Source organism: Trematomus bernacchii, unplaced genomic scaffold (genome assembly GCF_902827165.1).
Source record: "Trematomus bernacchii unplaced genomic scaffold, fTreBer1.1, whole genome shotgun sequence".
In the NCBI taxonomy this organism is placed as follows: Eukaryota; Metazoa; Chordata; class Actinopteri; order Perciformes; family Nototheniidae; genus Trematomus; species Trematomus bernacchii.
Window position 1 is genome coordinate 135848 of NW_022987693.1, and position 21228 is coordinate 157075.

Consider the following 21228-nt stretch of genomic DNA (forward strand, 5'->3'; position numbering starts at 1 on the left):
GTACTTTTTATTAGTCCTTTTATTATTAAATATGTGTCTGTTGTTTGTGTTTGTTTTTAGAGTGTATCAGGAGGATGGATAGATCCCTTGTCTTTATCTCTGCAAACAAAATCTACCTACGGGTACAAATAAAGAACCTGAACCTGAACCTGAACCTGAACCTGAACCTGAACCTGAACAAGGAGCAAATGGACGTCACTTAGAATATAAATAACTGAAGTTTGATTTAAAATGCTAAAATGCATCCAATCAGCATTTCCTCTTCATGTCATGGATCTTATTTCAGAGACAGTGGAAAACCCCCAACATGCAGAAACGTCTCTTTTAGCAGCAACAGCGTAAATCCTGAGATTTCTAAACTTCCTGTAAAGTTTGTAATTTTGAACCCGGAGAGGAAACGTTTCAAAACCTGCAGAAACTCGTTCGTCTGACGTCAGCTGGGACGAAACAGGAAGTGACTCCTTCATCATAAAAACACAGACTGAGTTAACGAGCTGCTTCTGATTGGAGTCCTTCACACGGTGAGTTCTGCTTCATTACTATAACATTATATAGTGTTTCACTTACAGTATATGCGTGTTCAAAATGGGATTTCCTATAAATGAATGGGCCAAATGCGTCATTATCTTTGCTATATATTTATTAAAATGTGAGGAAAAGAACATATTAAAAAAAGTACATTAAAAAATAATTAATTAAGTTTAATTTCAATTTTCTGAATCTTTTAATTTGACATTTTCAATTTGGTGCATGAGAAGTGCTCTGCAAATACAGCTTTATTATTATTATTATTATTATTATTATTATTATTATTATTATTATTATTATTATTATTATTATTATTATTATTATTATTATTATCATCATTAGGTTTTTGGGTCATTTTTCTGTAATTGTTTTTACATACGTGTGGAGGTCAACGGGTTTCTGAATGTGTTCAATCTTGATTGGGGGGTGTGTGTGTGTGTGTGTGTGTGTGTGTGTGTGTGTGTGTGTGTGTGTGTGTGTGTGTGTGTGTGTGTGTGTGTGTGTGTGTGTGTGTGTGTGTGTGTGTGTGTGTGTGTGTGTGTGTGTGTGTGTGTGTGTGTGTATTTTGGAATTGTCTGATAAAATATAACACTTGGAAGAATAAGGGATCAACCATGTTTTACTGTTTTAATTATATTTGTAAGATTTATAATATTTATTTCATTATTTTAAAAGCTTTAAAATGCTTAATCTAATTAAATTGGTATATATTAAAAAAATATATACTGAGATGTTCAGGTGCAGTTGTGTACTAAATATATAAAATAAAAATAAGATATTATAAATAAATAATATGTAAATACAAAAATATGAAAAATAAACAAAAATAAATAAATATTATAAGCTTTAATTTCTTTAAAAATGTGCTTTAAGAATAATGTCAAATGTAATCAACCACTTTATTTAACATTAGACTCCCTGTGTTTTGTACAAAATGTGTTATTATCTGAACAGGAAGTCACATTACTTCATGTTCTTACGCTAAAAAGTACTCTCTGTGTTTTCCTCATTTTCAGAGAAAAGGAGGAAGGTGAAAAGGTGAAAAGGGGAATTGGCAAACGTCCTGAGTCTCGACACCTCCCTGTGTGCGTCCACCCTCTAAAAACACAACATTATTTATGAGAATCATCTAAAAATAATCATATTTCTGTCCGTCTTCCTGGAAACTCATCCCCATAATTAAACGTTTATCTGGGTTAGAGTAAAGATAGAATTAGCCGAGATGCTAACGGAGCTAAATGTCACCACGATGTTGAACTTCACGACCGCGCCCCCCGTTGGCGGTTGCCCTCCGGTCGGGATCCAACTCGAGGGTCTCATCCTGCCCCCCGTCCTCACCATCGACGTCACCCTGGGGCTTCTGGGTAATGCAGTTGCCCTGTGGATCTTCTGCTTTAAGGTGAAGAAGTGGAACCCCAACACGCTGTTCCTCTTCAACCTGGTGATCGCAGACTTCCTGGCGCTGGTCAGTCTGCCTCTCAGGATCCACGCTCTGATCGTCCGTCACTGGGTGTTCGGAGACGCCATGTGTCGGATCAACCTCTTCCTGATGTTCTCCAACCGCTCAGCTAGCATCGCACTGATGACCGTGGTGGCCATCTACCGCTACTTCAAGGTGAGGGGATCAAATCTACCGCCAACAGTCGTGTGTTGACAGGGTTTAGCTAACGCTCTGTGTTTCAAAAGAGTTGCAAAGAGAGACCAATCTGAAAATTGGTCTCAAAATAATGAATTCTCTCGTGATTTTTGTACGAAGAATATCATTTCTTATGTGTTTTCATCCTAAAATGGTGCCAGAATGCTAACGTTAGCGCTCTCTCTGCAGGTGGTCCACCCTCACCACCGGGTGAACCTCATGACGAGGCGTCAGGCTGCGTTCGTGTCTCTGATCGTCTGGTTTCTGGTGATCGGCCCCCGTGTTCCCATGCTGGCCTTCAACCACATTAAGAGGCGCGGCCATCGCTCGCAGTGCTTTTTCTTCACCTCCTACAAGGTGAGAGAACTGCTAGCAGAGGTGGAAGTAGTGGAGAACAAATACTTTGTTACTGTACTTAAGAACATGTTTCTGGTATCAGTACTTTACTCCACTACTTATTTTTCTGACCACTTTTTACTTTGATTTCTTACATGTTGAACCCAAATACCTGTACTTTCTACTTCTTACATGTTGAACTCAAATACCTGTACTTTCTACTTCTTACATGTTGAACCCAAATACCTGTACTTTCTACTTCTTACATGTTGAACACAAATACCTGTACTTTCTACTTCTTACATGTTGAACACAAATACCTGTACTTTCTACTTCTTACATGTTGAACACAAATACCTGTACTTTCTACTTCTTACATGTTGAACACAAATACCTGTACTTTCTACTTCTCAAATGTTGAACACAAATACCTGTACTTTCTACTTCTTACATGTTGAACACAAATACCTGTACTTTCTACTTCTCACATGTTGAACCCTAATACCTGTACTTTCTACTTCTCACATTTTCCAAACAGGCTGGTTCCTTTAGTTTGAATGTGTGTTTGGTGGCGTGATCATTATTATTTAGAGTCATTGCGTGCCTATTGATTTGAACACGATCCGTGTATCCATCATTTCCTGGTCTTCTCTAAAGAAGAGGGACCAATGAAAACGTTGTCATGTTGCCGTTGTTCAGCATGGAAACATTCATTAGCTAACAATGACATTATTGTTCTATTAATATAAAGGGAGGTCAGGTACTCTTTAAAACAGCTGCTAGTTATGGGTACTTTTTACTGAAGTACATTTCAAAGCCTCTTTACTTTGACTTGAGTGAAGAAGTTTAGTCAGTACTTCTACTTTCACCAGAGTATTTTTAAACACGAGTATCTGTACTTCTACTCGAGTAAAGTGTGTACTTCTACTTGAGTAAAGGATGTGCTTCTTCTTCACGTCCTGTAGGAGGCGTCTCGCTCCATCCTCATCTTGCTGAAGATGCACCGCATCCTGACGGTTCTGGAGTTCTTCCTGCCGGCCGCCATCTTGCTCTTCTGCTCCGTCAGGATCCACAGCTTCCTGCGAGGACGACAGATCGGGAACCCGGAGAAGGTTTGTCTTTGATCTGTCCTTTATTTCACAGAGAGGGATCCATCTACCTTTGACCTCCTTCTGTCCCTTATAGTCTAGCAGTGTGAACCTTGTGTAAATGTCCCAACATCTGCAGCTTAGCATCCGGCAGCTTCTATGTGCTGGAGACCCTACTCTACATTTCTATCATAACACGTTTGGGTACTCAACATTACCCGGGTTTGTGTGCGTGTGTGTGTGTGTGTGTGTGTGTGTGTGTGTGTGTGTGTGTGTGTGTGTGTGTGTGTGGTGTGTGTGTGTGTGTGTGTGTGTGTGTGTGTGTGTGTGTGTGTGTGTGTGTGTGTGTGTCTGTGTGTGTGTGTGTGTGTGTGTGTGTCTGTGTGTGTGTGTGTGTGTGTGTGTCTGTGTGTGTGTGTGTGTGTGTGTGTGTGTGTGTGTATATTGGACATTTGTGTGTAACGTTTTAAATATTATTTTAGACATTTTCTGCTTTTTTTTTCAATTTTCTGAATATTTGAACATATCTTTTTTACACATCTTTAGATTCTGGTGTACATTTTTCATGCAAAGTGCTGTACGAATAAAGTTTCATATTATTCTGATCCTCACTAGGTGCGTAAGGCGATGCGTGTGTGTGTGGCCATCGTGCTGGTCTTCACGCTGTGTTTCCTGCCCACCACCCTCTCCACCCTCGGGCTCTGGTTCATCACCTCCTTCAGACCCTGGGACTGCGCCTCCTTCTACTCCTTCACCCAGATCACCATCGTGTCTCTGGGGATCAGCTCCCTGAACTCTGCTCTGGACCCCGTGGTCTACGTGTTCTCCAGCTCCACCTTCAGGAGGGCTCTCTGCGGCTCGCTGCCCAGGAGCCTGCGCTGCTGCGGGAGGGAAGAGGAGGCGCAGTCATCCTCCTCCACGGGGACTCAGAGCACCGTCCAGCAGGAGCTGAAGACCATCAGGAGCTGAAGACCATCAGGAGCTGAAGACCATCAGGACCTAAGAATTTCATCGGCATAACTGTAGCTATGTTCGTATGACAAAATAAAGAACCTTGAACCTTGAGCTGAAGTCCATCAGGGGAAGAGGAAGAGATGTGTGTGTGTGTGTGTGTGTGTGTGTGTGTGTGTGTGTGTGTGTGTGTGTGTGTGTGTGTGTGTGTGTGTGTGTGTGTGTGTGTGTGTGTGTGTGTGTGTTGAAGTAAAAAGATATGATTCTAAACTGTATTGAAGTGAACATGTATTGTTTGAACTATTTTAAGTAATCCCATATATAATGTCTTCTCACTTACAACTCACTGACCCAGAGATCCTGTTACACACACATGCAGCTCCCTTCTCACCAGAGCACACACACATGTTCTTTTCAAGGTTCTTTCTGGGCTCATTATATCTATGTACAATGTTTAATTGTCTGAGAGTAACAGTTTATGTGAAATATTCGTTGGGAAAATAAGGGAGTGAATACCGGGGCAGAGATAAGATTGACTTTGACCTTGTGGAACTTAGAATCTCACGTTCTGGTCAGAACTCTGATTCGCTGTATTGAACCCGGCCAGAGGTGGATCCAACCAGTAAGGACACCTGGGGGAGTGAGCAGCTCACACAGCTCCTCCCCACGGACTCTCTGATTCGCTTCGGAGTAAAATGGGAAGGAAGAGTCGACACATCTCCGCCCCAAATTATGGATACAAATACTGTTGTTTTTGTATGTAAAAATACTTCTGGTTTGCTGAAGGCTGGTCTAGAGACGTGTAAACCGCATCCCAAACCTGAAGTCCGTACTTCTCGTTTCCTGAAGGCTGGTCTGTCTACCTGTAAACCGCATCACAAGCCTGAAGTCCGGAGTACTCTGTATAACTTGTATACGTGTTTTGTTTCATACAAGAGTAAACTCAGATAATTGTTATAACTTTTGATTCCGGTGTTTTCAATTCCTTCAAGTTGGAATAGTTTGATAGTGCTTAGAGTCGGGTATTCAGTCCTGTACCTAAGGCACAAAAGTGCTTGTAAGAGGCGGGTAGTTCAGTCCCGTCCTACAACTCACTAGAAACGAACGCTGCAAGGCTGTAAAAGATGTATGGGTTAAATTCCCCGTAAGTCAAGATAAAATTGATTAATACGGTTGGCTTGTAGTGCTTTAATTAAAGGCTGCGGGGGTGTAAAAAACAGAAGGGTTAAATTCCCCGCAGATCATGATAAGATTGATTAATGCGGTTACCTTTCGTGGTGCTTTAAATGTATAAAATGGCTGTAATTGTTATATGGTGGGTGATACAAGAGGAGAGAGACGCGACCTCCAACTAATTATTTGGAACGACCGAATCTCATCACAACTCTTGCTGTGGGGTTAATCAGGCTCATTAAACGTGACGATAAAGAGATTTTGTTGACTGGGTTCCCACTCCTTGCCTGAAGCTGCAATCGCCGTAAGGGGGTTGTAGAAGCTTACTTCAGGAAGTCACGCTATCTGTTGAAATATATATCGCACAATACAAATCTGCCTGACTGTATGGGGATAAAATGTGTGTAAAATTGCAAACATAATTTAAGAACACCACTCTGTACACAGTACATACTGTAAACAGAGATAGAATTCAGATAGTACAAAGTCTGCAAAAGGGAATAGACTCTGTGTGATTTTTTAAGTCAAATCTGTGTAATAATTGAGATAAAAGCATAATTGACACTAGTGGAGATAGATTTGCAGTATCAGTGATCGGGGACAACTTCATTCGTGGTCAGCTGCTGCCCTCTGGTGGCGAACAGGGAGTGTTACAATATTCTAAACAAATACACACAGGACGTTAAGAGAAAAGACAATAATTGCCCAGTATATTAAATAAATACAAACGAACACGTATCAACAAAGTCAGATAATATAAAACGAGGTCAATCATGGAAGGAGATTTTGAAAAAATTATATAAGCGTTCCAATTTCCGGAAGCTTCCGCGAGCAACTGGTCAGGTGCTACCATCTGGTGGCCAATAGGGTGTGGCACAAAACAAACAGACTAATGATAAATTAAGGTTTGGCTCCATCTGCTGGACATATATTATATTATATTATTTTTAGAATTTGAACGAGAAGAACAGGGAGTGTACTAGAACAGTGGGGGACCGGGAGAAGGCTGACATTTAATGCCTGATATATAAGTAATAATAATATATAATATATAGCTGATATTTAATAACTGATGTATAAGGCTCGATATTTCTGAAAATAAGAACACCGTCAACGGCATTCTATTTCAGAAAAAGGGGGGATAGGATATACATCAGACAATATGTATGTGAGATTATTACGTTTTAAAGAGAAATTTATCAATTTAAAATACTAGCTTTGGTTATTTTTTGTTTTGTTTGTTTGTTCCTTTTTTGTTCGGTTTTGTTTTATTTTTGTTTTATTTTTATTTTTTATTTTTTATTTTTTTGTTTATTGTTTTCTGCATAGTCTCTTGTCCACACTCCAGTCTAGTTGGTGGCGGTAATGCACCTACAAGTTGGTTTGCCAACCGCCAATAAACACTAAAGAAGTAGAAAAGATGAGTTCAAAACCATATTTCCAGCAACTTAAGGGCTTGGTATGAGACTTCTCCATACAGGTTGCTGATGCCAAAGGGGGACCCGAGAAACACGAGGCCAACACAGCAGAGTTCGTCTGGCTGAAAGCCATCAGGCCTAAGTGACTCAACCCCAGGTTTTCCGGCCCTTACCGAGTGACCCAAAGGACCTCCCATGCCGTCCGCCTAGATGGAAAGGGAGACAACTGGTACCACTGGAGCCAGTGTGCGGTCGGGAAAACACCTGCGAGGACCCTAGACGACATCAGGACAGATCTGGCCCTCGTCAAGGCAGTCGACCCAGGAGGCGCCATCAGCGGACCGGAGGAGGAGGATCGGGAGGACATCTCTCCAGCATCGACCCGGAAGCCGCCATCAGCGGGCCGGAGGAGGAGGATTGGGACATCTCTCCAGCATCGACCCGGAAGCCGCCATCAGCGGGCCGGAGGAGGAGAATCCAGAAGACATCTCTCTAGCAGGCAGCCCAGAAGCCGCCGTCAACGGGCTGGGGGGACGAAGACACGGCAAACCAAGACGGCACAGAGAACTCCACTTCCCGCTGAAACAGGTTGATATAGCCGGTGTGGAACTTTGTCTGAACAATCCATTTTTTGGAGGAACTTTCAACTTTATTTTTATATCCCATAATTTAAGGGATTTGTATTTTTTATTCTACAGAACTATGTGTTACCAAAAGAGGGAAAAGTTTAATAATGTCTTTTCTAATTTCTGTGGCTACTTTTATTGCCATTTTGGTGACATGTTGTGTGCCTTGTATCCGCTCATTGTGTGTTAGACTCATCAGTTCCACCATTGAGGGAAAAGCTGCCCCTTCCCCTTCGTACCAAATGCCCTTGTTGGCTTATGCGTCGGAGGGGGAAGAGTACGATGACTCAGCCGACAAGGACGAACTTTTTTAGACATATTTTAGTCTCCCTCCACTGTCATAAGAAGTTGTTATGGTGGACTGTTCCTAAAGGTTTAAAGTGCTCTAAATCCCAGCTTCTGATGGATTTATATAAATGTTGGGACAGACACAGTAGAAAAGAATGACAGTGGTTATGTTTCAAATGCTATATGTTGATCTCGTGAGGTGAGATCAAAAGAGGGATTGAAGTAAAAAGATATGATTCTAAACTGTATTGAAGTGAACATGTATTGTTTTAACTGTTTTAAGTAATCCCATATATAATGTCTTCTCACTTACAACTCACTGACCCAGAGATCCTGTTACACACACATGCAGCTCCCTTCTCACCAGAGGACCCACACATGTTCTTTTCAAGGTTCTTTCTGGGTATCAGTATGTTCTTTCTGGGCTCATTATATCTATGTACAATGTTTAATTGTCTGAGAGTAACAGTTTATGTGAAATATTCGTTGGGAAAATAAGGGAGTGAATACCGGGGCAGAGATAAGATTGACTTTGACCTTGTGGAACTTTAGAATCTCACGTTCTGGTCAGAACTCTGATTCGCTGTATTGAACCCGGCCAGAGGTGGATCCAACCAGTAAGGACACCTGGGGGAGTGAGCAGCTCACACAGCTCCTCCCCACGGACTCTCTGATTCGCTTCGGAGTAAAATGGGAAGGAAGAGTCGACACATCTCCGCCACAAAATATGGATATAAATACTGTTGTTTTTGTATGTAAAAATACTTCTGGTTTGCTGAAGGCTGGTCTAGAGACGTGTAAACCGCATCCCAAACCTGAAGTCCGTACTTCTCGTTTCCTGAAGGCTGGTCTGTCTACCTGTAAACGGCATCACAAGCCTGAAGTCCGGAGTACTCTGTATAACTTGTATACGTGTTTTGTTTCCCACAAGAGTAAACTCAGATAATTGTTATAACTTTTGATTCCGGTGTTTTCAATTCCTTTCTTTATTTAATAGAGATCAGCCTCATCCAACGAACGGTGCGTAGCAGAGGGGGTGGCTATCAGCCACCACAATAGGTGTTCTGCTCCAACAGTGTGTGTGTGTGTGTGTGTGTGTGTGTGTGTGTGTGTGTGTGTGTGTGTGTGTGTGTGTGTGTGTGTGTGTGTGTGTGTGTGTGTGTGTGTGTGTGTGTGTGTGTGTGTGTGTGTGTGTGTGTGTGTGTGTGTGTGTGTGTGTGTGTGTGTGTGTGTGTGTGTGTGTGTGTGCGTGTGTGTGGACTAAAGGACTAAAAATGCTACCAGAGAAATAAAACATTAGAAAGGTTCTGGCTGTCATTCTTACAAATCAAACTACATAACAAGGTCTGTGTTTGAGGTCACTGATAGATTTCATTCTTGATTTCTAAGAAGGTGCTTGCCAAAATATAAGCACACTTAGAAAGCAGGAAATGTGCTGATTAGTCATAAAATGTAACACTATATTTAAATGTAAAAGTTTAATTAATATTAGCTATAAAACGTGGCAGAAAAATAATCGTCCTCTTTTTCAAACAGTTTAGCAGAATATGAATTTTTCTATAGTTACAAATATATTCTTTGCTGCTCTCTGGTGGACAAACCGTGTTCTGCTAGAGCAGCCTCCCTCTCCTCCATCCTCATCCTTCTGAACCGTTTTCAGCGTTGACATTAAACCACCAGATCTCCTTCACACCCTCCAAGAACTTTGAGTTTCCGGCTCTGCACTCTCGCTGCATACCTCCTACCTCAAATACCTACAGGGTAACTTGGAGAGGATCTGTACTCAAATTCATTCAGCTCCAATATTTGCTCTCATGGCTTCTCCTGCTAAAACTATACAGATGACACTCAACTGCTTCCCTTTTTTCCAAGGTCTGAAACACAGGTGGTCTTACGCATCTCTGCTTGTCCAGCTAACATCTCCCAGTGGATGCCTGCACACCACCTGAAGCTCAACCCAGACAAGACAGAACTGCTCTTCCTTCCAGGTAAAGACTCTCCCATCCATGATCTCTCGATCAACACCGGCACCTCTGTTGTTTGCCAAACCTACACTGCCAGGAATCTGGTTGTGACATTTAATGACCACCTTTCCTTCAATGCTAACATGGCTGTTACTCCCCGTTCCTACATAAGGATACGTCTACGACTGACTCAGAATGCAACACAGGTTCTGGTCCAGGCCCTTGACCTCTCACATCTTGACTTCTAAAACTCTGGGACTCCCTCCTGACTGGTCTACCTGCAAGCACCATCCAACCTCTACAACTCATTCAAACTGCTGCAGGTTGACTGGTTTTCAATCTCCCTAAATGATTCCCATAGACACACCACTCCTCTGCCTTCACTGGCTGTCAGTGGCTGCCTGAATCCGGTTCAAGACGCTTGTAATGGTCTACCATGTGAATGGATCAGGCCTTTCCTACACACAGTAGCGGTTATAGACTCATTTTACCGGGGGGGGGCAATCATTTAAGGAGAGGTGCACATTTAGTGCAGGAAGAAGGAGATTTTAAAATGTTTAGTTTAGTCATGGCGCATAAAAAACCTAAAATACCATTATTGGTGTTTCATTAAGAAACAAAGTTTTTGTCAATGATCTTGTTACAATTGTATTTTTTTGTTTTAGTTACTTTGTCCAAGATACAGAAGAATAAAAGAAGTTATGGGATTTGTTTCAGTCACAACATTTGTTCCAGTGACTTACTTATTAAATTGATTGACAATAAAGTTGACTTTGACTTTGACATGTATTCAGGCCTCTTTATCAGCATAAGGACATGAAAACAGCGATGCCAAATTGTATTACAAATGTGACTGTTGGCATGGCAGAGTTAATCAGATAGCAGAGAAATATGGGATAGGTCTGTTTAGGTGTGCTGCAAACCATAGCGGGCACTCATTTGACTTGTGATATGTTTCCTCCTAAGTCAAGTAAGAGCAGTCTTTGTTCTAGTTGTGCAGTTTTGAATGTTCATGTAAATGTGATGTTACACAGTGTTCTGTACATGGCCTGGCTGGATCAGTCTGCAATCCCTACTGTATTACTTATATTTATATTAAATATTTTACTTTAAACATGATATGTGAAGCTAGATATTTGCCAGTTAAAGGGGACCTATCATGCAAAATGCACTTTTGTACGTCTTTTCTACATGAATGTGTGTCCCCGGTGTTCCAGGGAACTCACCAAGTGTCAGAAAACACAACCCTCTCTATTTTCCTCCATACCCAAATCTCTAAAAAAGGGGCTGCAACGGATCTGATAAAAACTGATCCAGATTTGAACACTGTCCTACGGCTATTGGGCCAACTCCACCAATCAGGAGGAGACAGCCATTGCCGTTCGAAAGCGCTGGAGACGCTGTAGTACATATGCCAGGCCAGTAGATGGTGCTGTTCTCACAGAATCTGCCCTTGCAAAAACAGAGCTAAAAAATGTCAAATTGAGCAAAATGAGGCATGGCTAAAATGCATGATCTGTTTGGTATTTGGAAAAAAAAAAGTATAAATATGCCTTATATAGAGTGGCGAAGTCACGCCCATCTACTTCCGCCCCATGGGACCTTATTTCGGAAAAATAATGTATTGAAGTCAATGGAGAAAGAAAACGTATCTTTCTATCCCGTTTGAATTGTGCCATGAATTACACATATGATGTTTGTCAATTTTAAAAAATAATTTCCATGTCAAAAAAGTCACAGTTTGTCGTAAAACTGTTGAAATATAAGACTATGAAAAATACGCAACTAGAAAGACTACAAATCCCAGAGTCGCGTAAGTGATGTCACAATTGTTTTCCTCCACTAAGAGATAGCTAAGATCAGCGCCATATAGATATAATCTATCTATATGGCGCTGGCTAAGATAAGATAACTTTAACAAGATGCCTGTGTGCTTAGTACCAGGTTGTTATTATACCAGCAATGGGTCTTGCTCGTTCTTTCGCTTCCCGTCTGATAAAAGGACCAGCAGTGTCTGGATCAAGCTAGCTAGTAGCTAGCACGTTAGTTAGCATTACAGCCTTGTCATTTGTATTAGCCTTAACATGAAGTAACATTAAGTAACCCAAAATGTTAAACAGTAAGAGTAGTAGTCATATTTCGTGAACCCTTTGAAGAGTACTGTCACCGGTGTGATCATTCTATAATACACCATTTAAGCCCGGGGGAGAAATGCTAACGCTAACGCTAGCGATCTTCTCTACTTCATGCTATCTGCACAAATGGTTGACATTAAACATTAAAACGACCAGGCAGTTCAGAGAGAATCAAAGGAAGGCAGGCAGGCAGCTTTGCATGACATTCTTCAGGACGTGTTTCATTGTGGTGATAGTGAGGGTAGTCAATCGTTTTGTTGACAAGACAGTAGTGACGGCCATCTTGGTGACGTGTGTTGTTGACCAGAGATGTAGTTCATTGAGCCTTTCACACAAACAAATGTGTTACTTCACAGTTTTACCACACATTTTTTTTTTTTTTACTTGCAAAATTATCTTTTAAATTGACAAACATCATATGTGTAATTCGTGGCACAATTCAAACGGGATCGAAAGATAATCTTTCTCTCTCCATTGACTTCAATACATAATTTTTCCAAAATAAGGTCCCATGGAGGTCCACCGGAAGGGGAGGGACTTCGCCACTCTATAGGTATGGCCCTACACTATATTATTCAAATATAGCATGATAGGTCCACTTTAAATAAGTGGTTGTTATCACTATCTTTCTTGGAGAAATCAGGCAGTACATTCAAATCGTTCAATATCAAGTCGATCTAAAAGAGATGTGGTGTCCCACAGTGGCTTACACTTGGTTTTCTTTGTTTTGAGAAATTCTAATCCCAAAACGATCTTGTTTATGCACGATTATTGCTATTTACTGATCGGAAAGTTGAGTCACATTGTCATAGCTAACATTATAATTCTTGTTACGGCCACACAATCTTGTTTTGTGAGGTCACAGAGACTGTTGGCCTCTTGAGCACACTCAAAGGTCAAACATGTGACAGAAATGGATTCATCCTTGAGTCCAAGTGGAAGATTGTGCAAGACTTGAATGACTTCCTCACGTTCTCCTGAGATATAGCATTCACAGGAATGAAATAGCTGGATGGACAGACTCATACTGTAAGAAGAGAGACAACAAAGAGATCATGTTTTTGACTTGTGTTTCAGAATAATAATAATAATAATAATAATAATACATTTTATTTTAGGCGCCTTTCATGACACCCAAGGACACCGTACGATTTGTTAAAAAAGAAAACGCTTATAGGCAACAGAACATGATACAAACACAAACAGGAAATCATGGAGGACTCAAATGAAACATATAATGGGGAGCACTACAGTGAGTAGGCAGATCTGAACAGACGGGTTTTTAATTGGGATTTGAATATGGTGATTGTGTCTGACTGTCGGATGTGCGGGGGGAGGGAGTTCCAGAGTCTGGGAGCAGTGCAGCTAAAAGCCCGAGCACCCATGGTGACGAGGCGTGGGGTGGGGACGGTTAGCAGACCAGCAGAGGAGGAGCGGAGGGAGCGAGAGGGGGTGTACTCCTGAAGAAGGTCAGCCAGATAGGGGGGGGGGGGGGGGGGGGGGGGGGGGGGGCAGGTTATGTAGGGCTTTGTAAGTGAGCAGTGAGAAGAATAAAGAAACTATGTGACTGAATTTTAAATAATATTGACAAACTTGTAATATGAGGGGCTCAAATACAGCCAGAATGTTCTCTTAAAGTTTTTTCGACATATGTTAACAAGCAATATTACAAATATAAACATTCAATAGTTATCATTAGTGCATATTTTGGAATGGTACCTTTCTTTCCGTGTGTCAGACAGTCAACAAGGAAGTGTGTTCAACTTGTTTCCCAGTTACATGTTTGATATTCCTTCCATCAATGGATCCCATATCCACCATGATAGACCGGTTTGACATCTGAATTTCAATATTGAAATATTTGCCCAAAGGTGGCTCAAAGAGAGCAGCGACCTCGTGGATATCTGAGTCTTCAGCAGCACATCGAGAGAAGCAGCCGACGACGACTCAGGAGAAGTAAGTGTGATTCTGTTCACTTCAGAATATTTTCCAAAGGGAGGAACATTTAATGACTCACATCTCAATCAGAAGAAATGAAATCCATAACCCTATTATGTTCATGTATTACCTTAAATCATTGGTTCCTCTTGAAATCACTTGGAATGTTATTTATTTATTATTTATATTAAATATTTAAAAAAGAATATTAAAATATTAAAAATTAAGAAAATGCAAATACAATATATAATAAAGGACCCAATAATGAATATATTTTATAAAATAAATATAAATATTATAAATTAAGATATGTCAATAAAATAAAGAAACAAAAAAATATATATATTATAAGCTTTAATGTCTTTAAAAATGTGCTTTAAGAATAATGTCAAATGTAATCAACCACTTTATTTAACATTAGACTCCCTGTGTTTTGTACCAAAATGTGTTATTATCTGAACAGGAAGTCACATTACTTCATGTTCTTACGCTAATAAAGTACTCTCTGTGTTTTCCTCATTTTCAGAGAAAAGGAGGAAGGTGAAAAGGTGAAAAGGGGAATTGGCAAACGTCCTGGAGTCTCGACACCTCCCCTGTGTGCGTCCCACCCTCTAAAAACACACATTATTTATGAGAATCATCTAAAAATAATCATATTTCTGTCCGTCTTCCTGGAAACTCATCCCCATAATTAAACGTTTATCTGGGTTAGAGTAAAGATAGAATTAGCTGAGATGCTAACGGAGCCTAAACGTCACCACGATGTTGAACTTCACGACCAGCGCCCCGCTGTTGGCGGTTTGCCCTCCGGTCGGGATCCAACTCGAGGGTCTCATCCTGCCCCCCGTCCTCACCATCGACGTCACCCTGGGGCTTCTGGGTAATGCAGTTGCCCTGTGGATCTTCTGCTTTAAGGTGAAGAAGTGGAACCCCAACACGCTGTTCCTCTTCAACCTGGTGATCGCAGACTTCCTGGCGCTGGTCAGCTGCCTCTCAGGATCCACGCTCTGATCGTCCGTCACTGGGTGTTCGGAGGACGCCATGTGTGGATCAACCTCTCCTGATGTTCTCCAACCGCTCAGCTAGCATCGCACTGATGACCGTGGTGGCCATCCACCGCTACTTCAAGGTGAGGGGATCAAATCTAGCGCTACTTCAAGGGGGGGGGGGGTAACAAAAAGGTGAGGGAATAAAATCTACCGCCAACAGTCGTGTGTTGACAGGGTTTAGCTAATGTCACCGCTCTGTGTTTCAAAAGAGTTGCAAAGAGAGACCAATTTGGAAATTGGTCTCAAAATAATGAATTCTCTCCTGATTTTTGTACGAAAATATAATTTCTTGTGTTTTCATCCTAAAATGGTGCCAGAATGCTAACGTTTAGCGCTCTCTCTGCAGGTGGTCCACCCTCACCACCGGGTGAACCTCATGACGAGGCGTCAGGCTGCGTTCGTGTCTCTGATCGTTTGGTTTCTGGTGATCGGCCCCCGTGTTCCCATGCTGGCCTTCAACCACATCAAGAGGCGCGGCCATCGCACGCAGTGCCTCTTCTTCAAATCCTACAAGGTGAGAGAACTGCTAGGTGGGAAGTAGTGGAGAAACAAATACTTTGTTACTGTACTTAAGAACATGTTTCTGGTATCAGTACTTTACTCCACTACTTATTTTTCTGACCACTTTTTACTTTCTACTTCTTACATGTTGAACACAAATACCTGTACTTTCTACTTCTTACATGTTGAACTCAAATACCTGTACTTTCTACTTCTTACATGTTGAACACAAATACCTGTACTTTCTACTTCTTACATGTTGAACCCAAATACCTGTACTTTCTACTTCTTACATGTTGAACCCAAATACCTGTACTTTCTACTTCTTACATGTTGAACACAAATACCTGTACTTTCTACTTTCTTACATGTTGAACACAAATACCTGTACTTTCTACTTCTTACATGTTTGAACACAAATACCTGTACTTTCTACTTCTTACATGTTGAACCCAAATACCTGTACTTTCTACTTCTTACATGTTGAACTCAAATACCTGTACTTTCTACTTCTCACATTTCCCAAACAGGCTGGTTCCTTTAGTTTGAATGTGTGTTTGGTGGCGTGATCATTATTATTTAGAGTCATTGCGTGCCTATTGATTTGAACACGATCCGTGTATCCATCATTTCCTGGTCTTCTCTAAAGAAGAGGGACCAATGAAAACGTTGTCATGTTGCCGTTGTTCAGCATGGAAACATTCATTAGCTAACAATGACATTATTGTTCTATTAAAGCTCCCATGTCATGCTTTTCCGGTTATTACCCGTCCCCTTGTGTATGAAGGTTTTTATGCATGTAAACGGTGTGCAGAGTCAAAACCCTCAAAGTACACCCTGTAGCGAGTAAACTCTAACACAGAAAATACCTCCCCAAAACGCCTCGTTGGAGATACGTCACTGCCCATTTGAGTCTTCCATTTAGTTCCGGGTACGGCATGATGTCATGCGGTACCCGGAACGAAATGGACCAATCCCGAAGAGCGATGGCCACACCCAGCGGCGCTGGCCGCACCCTCTGCCAGCCTAACATTTACTGTTGGAAGCTCTGGTTCAGTTCACAATCGATCCAGTCATGCCACTGCCAAGGACCTGTTTCCTGAAATGTGAGGAGAAATCTGAGCTGTTTGTCCTACCGACGGAAGAACCACCACGAAGTCAGTGGTTGAAATTTATTTTTAACACTGTTCCTTCAGAGGTTCGAAGAACGTTACTGTGTGCGCGGCATTTCACAGACGAAAGCTTCCAAAACATTGCCCAGTTTGAGGCCGGATATGCACAGCTTGTTTGGACCGTTTGGAGCAGGGGAAGATTTGGGTACACAACCTGTAAGTTTGCATTGTTATTTGTGTATTTATCAAACAAGACTGTTTAAATGTATAAACTGTGTCGGACTGCTAAGCTATTGACACAGTGCTAACTGTGCTAACTAAGTTGCTAGCGTTTCCATATATCAACTCTAATATCAGCAGATGGCCTTGCATACATGTATCTCATAGCAGGAGAATGTCTGCATTCACACACGAAATACTCATAGACAGTATACTCCGGGTGATTTGCCGTACGGTCAGTCGCGAAACGTAATTACATTATAGCTGGCGTAGCGTGTATGCTACCGAGCTAACCAACGGAGCTACATGGGTTTGCTCGGGAAAACACGTTCTTGCTAGCCTAATATGAATCACTAGCTTTTGTTCATAGTGGTTTTATTACACTAAACAAGCCCAGCTCATAAAGTATACTCCGGGTGATTTGCCGTGCATTGTGACAGTACATGTACATACTGCATGTCAGCGACGTGCAGTCAGTGGAGGCAGGGGAGGCAGAGCCTCACCTGTCATACTCCAATGTAACGGAAAAACAATTAAAGAAAAACTAAATAGTAATAATAATAAAATGTCTCCACTGATCTGTGTAAGTGTGATTTCTGTTTGATTCTAATCGCTTTTTATAGTCAAAATCAGCAAATTTGCCGAGCTCCGCTACGGGAGCGATGAGAAGTGAGGCAGGGACGAGCTCTGCCTCTCGTAAGCCCACAGTAACTTGCTGGAGCACGGGCACTAATTTAGCGCGGCCACTTATTTTGTGAGCGCGCTCCAGCCAGTTACTGTGGGGTGAGGTGAGGCACAGATGAGCTCTGCCTCACCTCAGAATGCGTCACCCCACAGAAACTGGCTGGAAAGCGGGCCCTAAGCGCATGCCTGTTCCCATCTCACTGTAGGTCACCAATGTAATGTTTGTAGATCCCTTTATTACATTTATCCTCGCCATCCATAGTCTCTAAATAACTTATTTCACGTATATATGATATTTAGGCTCGCTGGTCTCAACGGCAATGAAAATGCACCAGGGGAGGCAGCCATAACCTCTGCTGCACTGAAGGGGGCGCACGTGAGCCCACAGGTTCTTGTTGCTACTGTTATTCTACGCAGAGACGGTAGACGCAAACAACAAACTAGACTTTTGAAACTACAGGAAGATAAGGAGGACTTTTACAAAACAGTAATAGAGATTGTTGTCCAGAAGGATAGCATGGACTTCATCTTCAAGTCAAGGTAAGACCACATTTCTAATGAAAATGGGATCTTACTAAGAAAGAACAATCCAATATTTAGATTTTGGGTATCCTTTTGTTGAACGGTCTGTTTGAAATGAATTGAAGCATCAGACTAAAAAAGCTTTTGAAAATAACCGAATATTTCGATTAAGGTCAAAATATAATATTTGTAAATCTGACTCAGTGAGTCAGTGCCTCACCAGCCATGAACCTCACCGCACGTCACTGCTGCATGTATAGCTAACGAGGCTAGCTATACATGCTAGCGCAAAACAATGTATTCATGACCGTTACAATGAATGACCGAACGTGGCAGACTACCCGTATCAGATTGCAATTATAAACACGTTATTGCTAGCCTAATATGAACCACTAGCTTTTGTTCATAGTAGTTTTATTACTCTACATTATAGTTGCCGTTCCTCCGAGCTAACGTTAGCTACCAAGGTAAACAAAGCTAGGTTAGCATATTAGCTGGCAAGCTGTTCATTAGATTGATTAGATAGATCCACACTCCTACCACAACTACTACTAACGAATCTAAAACAACTAAGTTTCTCTAATATTTTGTGATTTGCATTTGATTTCGTCCAGCCAGATCCTGCCGGACAATATATGACGGGACTACCACACTGAGGCCTCGTCCTAAAAAGCACCGGCTGCTATAGGCAAGATGCCGACAACGGGGAGGAATTGATGATATACCGTGTATATATGTATATTTACGTTCATTTTGTACATTTCTAAAAATAAAGTTGAATGGAAATACTTCGTAGGCCTATCCTTTCTTCCCTGAATTATTTGCTCCTATAACATATCATTCATATATAGCAAACCATGATTTGATTTCTCATCAAACAGTAGTAGTTTATAACGGGTAAAAATAACTTACTCTTTGTTATGACCGGCTCGTAGGCCACAACGGAAAGACAAGGAGACATACACGAGTTTACAAAACCACGGCACATTTATTGTGGTAAATGCAGAGATAGGTGGTCGAGAGGATCGCCGAGCCGCTTTGGAGAGAGAGAGGGGCCGCAGTGTGACTCCGGGCAGCTGGCTAGCACCTCGGCTCCGGAGGTGTCCGTGATCGCGCTGATTAGCCTCTTCAGCTCCACCCCATCGTAAGACAAAGGCCCTGGGGCCGTCACACTCTTCTATAACAACAGTTGTAGGTACAGTTCGGTTAGTTAGCGTATAAAATATACGGCTGTACTGACGCCATTATAAGACTGATGTTACGCTGAGAGCAGCCGGGAAAAGCACTGTTAGACATGGGCGCAGCCTCTCTGGTGGTTGACTAATCAGAACAGAGTGGCCGAGCTGACCAATCGGAGCACACTAGGCTCACAGGGAGGGGGGGGGCAAGAGCTCCAACGAGTCGTTTAGTGGAGAAAGTGAATACTGCTGAATACACATGCTTGACAGAGATGCTGTATGCGAAACCAATGTGAGTTTGGAAAATTGCACAGTATAAATCTATTTTAGTATACCTCAACAATGTAATTATGATCAGTGGAAATGGCCATGACATGGGCCCTTTAATATAAAGGGAGGTCAGGTACTCTTTAAAACAGCTGCTAGTTATGGGTACTTTTTACTGAAGTACATTTCAAAGCCCTCTTTACTTTGACTTGAGTAAAGAAGTTTAGTCGGTACTTCCACTTTTACCAGAGTATTTTTAAACACGAGTATCTGTACTTCTACTTGAGTAAAGTGTGTACTTCTACTTGAGTAAAGCATGTGCTTCTTCTTCACGTCCTGTAGGAGGCGTCTCGCTCCATCCTCATCTTGCTGAAGATGTACCGCATCCTGACGGTTCTGGAGTTCTTCCTGCCGGCCGCCATCTTGCTCTTCTGCTCCGTCAGGATCCACAGCTTCCTGCGAGGACGACAGATCGGGAACCCGGAGAAGGTTTGTCTTTGATCTGTCCTTTATTTCACAGAGAGGGATCTATCTACCTTTGACCTCCTTCTGTCCCTTATAGTCTACGTACACTGGAAAAAATGCTGCTAGTAAATATAGAATAAAAATAAGTAAACGATAAACATTACAGAGGTTTTCTGAATATTTTAACATGTTTTCTTTACACATTTTTAGATTCTGGTGTTTGCAAAGTGCTGTACTAACAAAGCTTTATTCTGATCCTCACCAGGTGCGTAAGGCGATGCGTGTGTGAGTGGCCATCGTGCTGGTCTTCACGCTGTGTTTCCTGCCCACCACCCTCTCCACCCTCGGGCTCTGGTTCATCACCTCCTTCAGACCCTGGGACTGCGCCTCCTTCTACTTCTTCACCCAGATCACCATCGTGTCTCTGGGGATCAGCTCCCTGAACTCTGCTCTGGACCCCGTGGTCTACGTGTTCTCCAGCTCCACCTTCAGGAGGGCTCTCTGCGGCTCGCTGCCCAGGAGCCTGCGCTGCTGCGGGAGGGAAGAGGAGGCGCAGTCATGATCATCGGGAACTCAGCGCACCGTCCATCAGGAGCTGAAGACCACCAGGAGCTGAAGACCATCAGGAGCTGAAGACCACCAGGAGCTGAAGACCATCAGGAGCTGAAGACCACCAGGAGCTGAAGACCATCAGGAGCTGAAGACCATCAGGAGCTGAAGACCATCAGGAGCTGAAGACCACCAGGAGCTGAAGACCACCAGGAGCTGAAGACCATCAGGAGCTGAAGACCATCAGGAGCTGAAGACCATCAGGGGAGGAGGAGAAGCAGTGTAGAAATACAGGAATGCACCGTTTTACCACTTTTTGTGACATTTAAAAAATTGTTTTCTGAAATTGTTTTTGGTTGTTATCCTAAATCTGAATCTAAAACTTAAGATAAATCTAAATCTACAGCTAAAGCTTCATGGAAGATATGAGACTGAAAAGAGAGGTGCAGGAATGAGTCCTTTCATCACTTCCTGTCCCTTGGTCTGGAGGTCAATGCTTTCTGTATTTGGTTGGTTGATTTGCTGTGTGTCTTTTTGTGTTTGGAGATTGTGTCAAATGTTTTAATATTTCAGACATTTTCTTCCCGTTTTTTTTCATTTT

At 42.1% G+C, this 21228-nt stretch overlaps 1 protein-coding gene and 1 pseudogene across 2 annotated transcripts; both read left to right on the forward strand.

Moving 5' to 3' along the window:
• The first annotated feature begins 470 nt into the window (after positions 1-470).
• On the forward strand, positions 471-20754 carry LOC117489215 (hydroxycarboxylic acid receptor 2-like). 2 transcript variants are annotated; one of them, XM_034138389.1, is made up of 6 exons: positions 471-521; positions 1545-2143; positions 2354-2521; positions 3466-3612; positions 4204-4581; positions 20685-20754. In XM_034138389.1, exons 2-5 carry the CDS (start codon positions 1751-1753, stop codon positions 4555-4557), a joined length of 1062 nt encoding a protein of 353 aa, XP_033994280.1. In that variant the 5' UTR covers positions 471-521; positions 1545-1750; the 3' UTR covers positions 4558-4581; positions 20685-20754. The 2 variants fall into 2 exon arrangements, with proteins under 2 accessions (XP_033994280.1, XP_033994279.1); XM_034138388.1 differs by having other exon boundaries at positions 4204-4584; positions 20688-20714.
• On the forward strand, positions 9859-20694 carry LOC117489202 (annotated as a pseudogene).
• Positions 20755-21228: the final 474 nt, after the last annotated feature.

Excerpts from the sequence above, each read along its gene's own strand:
- LOC117489215 (XM_034138389.1), top strand. The coding sequence starts at position 1,751 with ATGCTAACGGAGCTAAATGTCACCACGATGTTGAACTTCACGACCGCG. Across the intron at positions 2,144-2,353 it reads CCATCTACCGCTACTTCAAG|GTGGTCCACCCTCACCACCG; the intron begins GTGAGGGGATCA and ends CTCTCTCTGCAG. Across the intron at positions 2,522-3,465 it reads TTTTCTTCACCTCCTACAAG|GAGGCGTCTCGCTCCATCCT; the intron begins GTGAGAGAACTG and ends CACGTCCTGTAG.